The sequence below is a fragment of the Corapipo altera genome, unplaced genomic scaffold (genome assembly GCF_003945725.1).
Source record: "Corapipo altera isolate COAL_440 unplaced genomic scaffold, ASM394572v1 295, whole genome shotgun sequence".
NCBI lineage: Eukaryota > Metazoa > Chordata > Aves > Passeriformes > Pipridae > Corapipo > Corapipo altera.
In genome coordinates this window covers 3,413,204-3,418,234 of record NW_020884936.1, presented here as the reverse complement: position 1 = coordinate 3,418,234, position 5,031 = coordinate 3,413,204, and the positions used below count along the sequence as shown (strand labels likewise).

Sequence of the window (5,031 nt, the reverse complement as noted above, 5' to 3'; positions counted from 1 at the left end):
CTGGAGAAAAGGAGGCTCAGGAGGGATCATCTCACACTACAATTCCCTGACAGGAGGATGGAGCCAGGTGGGGGTCGGGCTCTGCTCCCAGGGAACAAGGGAAGGATGAGTAATTACAGAATTATTTAAGTTGGAAAAGACCTCCAAGATCATTGAGTCCAACCTGTGACTGATCCTTGTCAATTAGACCAGAGCACTGAGTGCCACATCCAGTCATTCCTTGAACACTTCCATGATGGTGACTCCACCACATCCCTGGGCAGTCCCTTCCAATGCCTGACAATCCTTTCCATGAATAAATCACTGAGGAAACAGACTCAGGTTGCGCTAGGAAAGGTTTAGATTAGATGTTAAGGAAAATTAAGGGGTTGTCTGGCCATGGCACAGCTGCCCAGGGAGGTGGTGGAGTCCTCATCCCTGGACGGATTTAAAAGTCATGTGGATGTGGCACTTGGGGACATGGGTTAGTGGCGGCCTTGGCAGTCCTGGGGGAACGGTTGGACTCTATGATCTTAGAAGGGTTTTCCCACATAAATATTCTCTGATTCTATGAAAATATAATCATAGCAGGAATCACGGCAGCACTGATCCACCTGTGGCTCGGTCCTTGTAGCCCCCTGCCATGGGCACTGTGAGATGGAGCTGTGGCTGGCACAGCCCACCGCTGGCTTCGCTGGGACCGGATCCCACATTACAGCCAGGAAAGGTGTCCCTGGCAGCCTGTTTGTCCCTGTTTGTCCCTTGTCACCTGGCTGGGTGACTGGAGAGGTGTTACCGGGACAATGGGACAGTGTCCAGCCCAGCTGCTGCCACGCTGGGCATGGAGGTGGCAGCTCCAGCCTTGCCACCCCCTGTCGTGTCCCCGCCACGAGCCGACAGTGACATCTAGTGACACCAAAACACTCCAAAAAGCCCCGAGTATGGAATCATCCCAAATTCCCAACCCGGTTCCCGCCGCCTGGTCCTTGAGGAGCGGGGCAAAGCCTGAGGGATGTGAGTCAGTAAATACAACCAAACCCGCGTTTTTGTGGATTTTAGGCTTTGCAGACTACCAAGCAGGAGGCAGCAGGGGGAGAATGGCCACTTTAGCGTGGTTTGAACGTGTTTTTTATTTGGGAAATCGTGCCAATTTTGGGTACGCAGGGCAGTGGGCGATTCCTCCTCTCCCTATGAGGGGGCAGCCCCTCCTGTGAGGGGGGACCTTGTGTTCCTGCCTGATAGGGCTGTGATGGCTATTCCTCTGCCATTAAAAAAATAATAATAATTAACAGAGGCGGCATTAGAGGTTTTTTTTGGAAAGTCCGGTCAGTTTTGGGTGCGCAGGGCACCGGGAGATTCCTCCTCGCCCTGTGAGGGGGCACCTCCTCTTGTGAAGGGGCACCTTGCGGTCCCACCTGAGAGAGCTGCGAACGCTATTCCTCTACCACTAAATAATAACAATTAATAAGGGAGAGGCAGCAAAACTCTTTTACGATTTGGGGTGGCTGTGGAAGCGCCCCGGCGCCGTTTCGGAGTGTTTTGGCGGTGTTTTTGGAGCGTGGCTGTGGGCTGGGGGAAGGGGGGGGGGGGGTAAGATGGCCGCCGGCCCCCGCCCGCCCCGGGGTTGAGAGGGGCGATGGAGGGTGCGGACCCCTGAGGGGCGGAGGAGGAGAAGGAGGAGGAAGAGGAGGAGGAGGAAGAAGAGGAGGAAGAGGAAGAGGCGCTGCCCGGCGGGTCAGGGCGGGGAAGTCGCCGCCCGAAGATGGCGGCCGCGGCGGGGGGACACGCCGGGGCTGCGGCGGAGGCGCGGTTCATCAGCAGCGCCAAGGTGAGTCTCCGCTCCGTGGGGATCCCTCCCTTCCTTCCCAATAAAAGAGGGGAAGGGGGGTAGAAGCCCACAGGGTCCCCTCGGGATGGCGGGGTACCCTCAGCCCCGGGGTATGACTCGGCTCCGGGCGCGTCCCTTGACCCACGGCTGTGCCTCGGCAGGGAAAGGGCTTGTTCGCCACCAAGAACATCCGCAAAGGGGAAACAGTCTTCGTGGAGAGGCCGGTGGTGTCTTCCCAGTTCCTCTGGAATGCCCTGTACAACTACCGAGGTGAGCGGCTGGTACTGGTGCCGTGTCCCTGTCACCTGCCCCAGTGACCGCGGGATCCCAAAGGAGCTGCCCGGTATCAAGGGAAAGGTTTGGGTTTGCCTTTGCAATGCTGTAAAGGTGCCCCTGCTGCCGTTTCTGCCTCTGCACTAAAGCGTTGGCAAGCTGAGGTGTCATTTGAGGGATGGTGACTTCCATCAGCTCCGGGGGGATGCCCCAGGTGCCACTATGGAATCCCAGAACGGTTTGGATTGGAAGGGACCTTAAAGATCCACTCATTCCACCACCCTGCCGTGGGCAGGGACACTTTCCACTAGCCCAGTTTGCTCTGAGCTCCATCCGCTTGTTCATCACTGATGGTGGCACCAGTTGCACCATGTTGGGGCTCTGGTCCGTTTCCTTCCCGAAGGCTTTCCTGTGCCATCCCTCCATCCATCCATCCCTCCATCCATCCATCCATCCATCCTTCTTCTCCCCTGCAGCCTGTGATCACTGCCTGCGGGCTCTGGAGACGGCGGAGGAGAACGCCCAGCGCCTGCTGGGGAAGAGCTCGCTGGTGCTGCCTCACCCAGAGCAGTGCAGCACCCGGAAGGACCTGCACCAGCAGTGCCCCCGATGCCAGGTACGGGACTGCCGGGAGGGAATGCCATCTTTCTGGGATTGCCGAGTCCTTTACATCCCGCCAGGCACCAGGATGGGTGTCTGCCTTTCCAAGCTCCGGCTGGTCAGGGAGGGGGCACAGCTGGCACAGCTGGATGTAGGATCCCGTTTTCCTGCCGCCGGAGCCAACGCCGGGCGCTGTCCCCCCGCTCTAGGTGACGTACTGCAGCGCAGAGTGCAGGCAGGCAGCTCTGGAGCAGTACCACCAGGTCCTCTGCCTTGGCCCGTCCCGAGACGACCCCACACACCCCCTCAACAAGCTGCAGGAGGCATGGAGGTAGGGCACCGACCTGCCTGTTGCTCCACGGGCAAAGGAGGTGGTTCTCCTTGCTTTGCATCCCTGCATGGGGTGGCTGGAGGGTGGGAATGCCCGTGGGACGCTGCCTGGCTCTCCCTGCTGGTTGGGTGAGTTGGTGTGGGCAGCGCACACGGCTGAGTAGTCCTTGTTTTTCTCCCTGTAAAGAGCTACAAAGCCCATTCCTGCAGTTTTATAGTGCTCCTGCAGCCTCTGGGGATCCTCTTCACAGGTTGATAAATTGTTGCCCCTGCTTGCAAAAAAAAAACAGTCCCAGAGGGGAGAAGCGACATCCCTGACCCAAATCTTGTCCCAAACCCCAGCTGGGCCTTGTGTGGGACCCAGGGTGAACAGGATGGGAGGGGATTGTTTGTATGGTTGGAGCAGGAAGGTGGATGCAGGTTTCTCTGCTGGATCCCCACACAGTGTTGCTGCAATGGCCACTTTGGTGCGATGGATTAGTGCAGGCCTGACCACACGAATGGCAGCTGCCTCTGCCTCCCTCCAGCTTTTTATTTCCATACCAGCCCTGCTCTGCTCATCTCTTCTTCATTCTTCTCCTACAGGAACATGCACTATCCCCCAGAGACTTCCAGCATTATGTTGATGGCCAGGATGGTCGCTACCATCAAGCAGGTACGTCAGCAGTTTGGAGCTGCAGCTGCCCATGTGTGGTTTCGTTATCCCGCTGTGGATGTTATTCCCAAGGCTCTTGTTCTTTGGCCTGGCTTTCTCGGTGTTTTTTCTGACAATCCTCCCTCCCTCTGGGCTGGGGAGGAAAGCAGGGTTGGTGCAATGCCTCTGCTTGATTCCCTTGTCAGGCTAAAGACAAGGAGTGGTGGATCAAGGCCTTCTCCCAGTTCTGCAGCAAGACAGCAAATGAAGAAGAGGAGATTGTGCACAAGCTGCTGGGGGACAAATTTAAGGTAAGACCCTGGCAGCTTATGAATTCCCAATCCTGCCCTCTCCCACCTGTGTCTGTGAGCTCAGAGGTGCAGAAGCCCTGTTACAGCTGGGATGGGAGGCACTGGAAATTCCACTCCTAAAGTGGGGGCCCTGACAGCCAGGAAATGAGTTGCTCAGAGGGCTTTGGGCTCGTGGTGCTTCCATGGGATGTGCTGCTCCTTCCTGTGGGGGAGATGCTTTGCTGTGGGCTGGGCCAGGGTGATATTTAGCTGCTGAGTAGGTGGCTTTTGCTGCTAAAATGAGTGGCTTTTGCTGCTGTGAGGGCAGCAGCCTCCAGCCCTGCAGGGAAGGATGAGGAGCCTGACTCCTTCCTGAGCCTTGTGGCCTGTCCTGGGCCAGGCCCTCAGCCTGGGGCTGGCACCCAGTAACAGTGACATCTCCTCACCCTGACTGTGCTCCCTGTCCTGCCAGGGCCAGCTGGAGCTGCTGCGGTTGCTCTTCACCGAAGCCCTTTATGACGAGTATCTCAGCAGGGTGAGTGGATCTGCCTCCCAAACAGCCCATGGGAATCTGCCCATTCATTCCTTGCTTCCCCCAAAGCTCCCTGTGGGATTTGAGGCACTGCAGAGCGGGGTGATGCCGCAGGCTGGGCAGGACTCAGTTCCTTTCTCCTCTCCCTCCTGCAGTGGTTCACTCCAGAAGGCTTTCGATCCCTCTTTGCCCTCGTTGGGACCAATGGCCAAGGCATAGGAACCAGGTAAAGGGGCTCTGTGGAACCAGGTAATGGGTGTTCCTTGCAGGGCAGCAGAAATGTGGAATGTAAATCCGTGCTCTCCTGAGTAAGGCTGGGTTTAGGAGAGGGGAATGGAGGGGAAGACTTGAAAACTTTGTCTTGGCCGTGTCCAAACCTTTGGCATGCCTCTCCCATCTTGGCTGCTCAGAGCCACCTTGGGTCCCTTCTGTGACATCCCACAGTGTGCTGACAACACTGTGGGACCATGATAGCTCCTGCTGCTTCCTGACACCACTGTGGGATGTAACAGTGTCCCTGTGCTTCCTGACACCACTGTGGGACTGTAACAGTGTCCCTGTGCTT

At 57.3% G+C, this 5,031-nt stretch overlaps 1 protein-coding gene across 2 annotated transcripts in view; it reads left to right on the top strand.

The window, feature by feature from the left end:
• Nucleotides 1–1,676: 1,676 nt before the first annotated feature.
• The window catches only part of SMYD5 (SMYD family member 5), a 6,487-nt gene continuing 3,132 nt past the window's right edge, over nucleotides 1,677–5,031 (top strand). The window contains exons 1-8 of one of the 2 annotated variants that reach the window (XM_027660535.1): nucleotides 1,677–1,807; nucleotides 1,969–2,077; nucleotides 2,557–2,696; nucleotides 2,890–3,011; nucleotides 3,596–3,665; nucleotides 3,851–3,955; nucleotides 4,407–4,469; nucleotides 4,622–4,692. In XM_027660535.1, the coding sequence (XP_027516336.1) occupies nucleotides 1,742–1,807; nucleotides 1,969–2,077; nucleotides 2,557–2,696; nucleotides 2,890–3,011; nucleotides 3,596–3,665; nucleotides 3,851–3,955; nucleotides 4,407–4,469; nucleotides 4,622–4,692 (746 nt within the window). In that variant the 5' untranslated portion in view covers nucleotides 1,677–1,741. The remainder of the gene's footprint in view (nucleotides 1,808–1,968; nucleotides 2,078–2,556; nucleotides 2,697–2,889; nucleotides 3,012–3,595; nucleotides 3,666–3,850; nucleotides 3,956–4,406; nucleotides 4,470–4,621; nucleotides 4,693–5,031) is intronic. The other variant, XM_027660534.1, reaches the window with a different exon arrangement.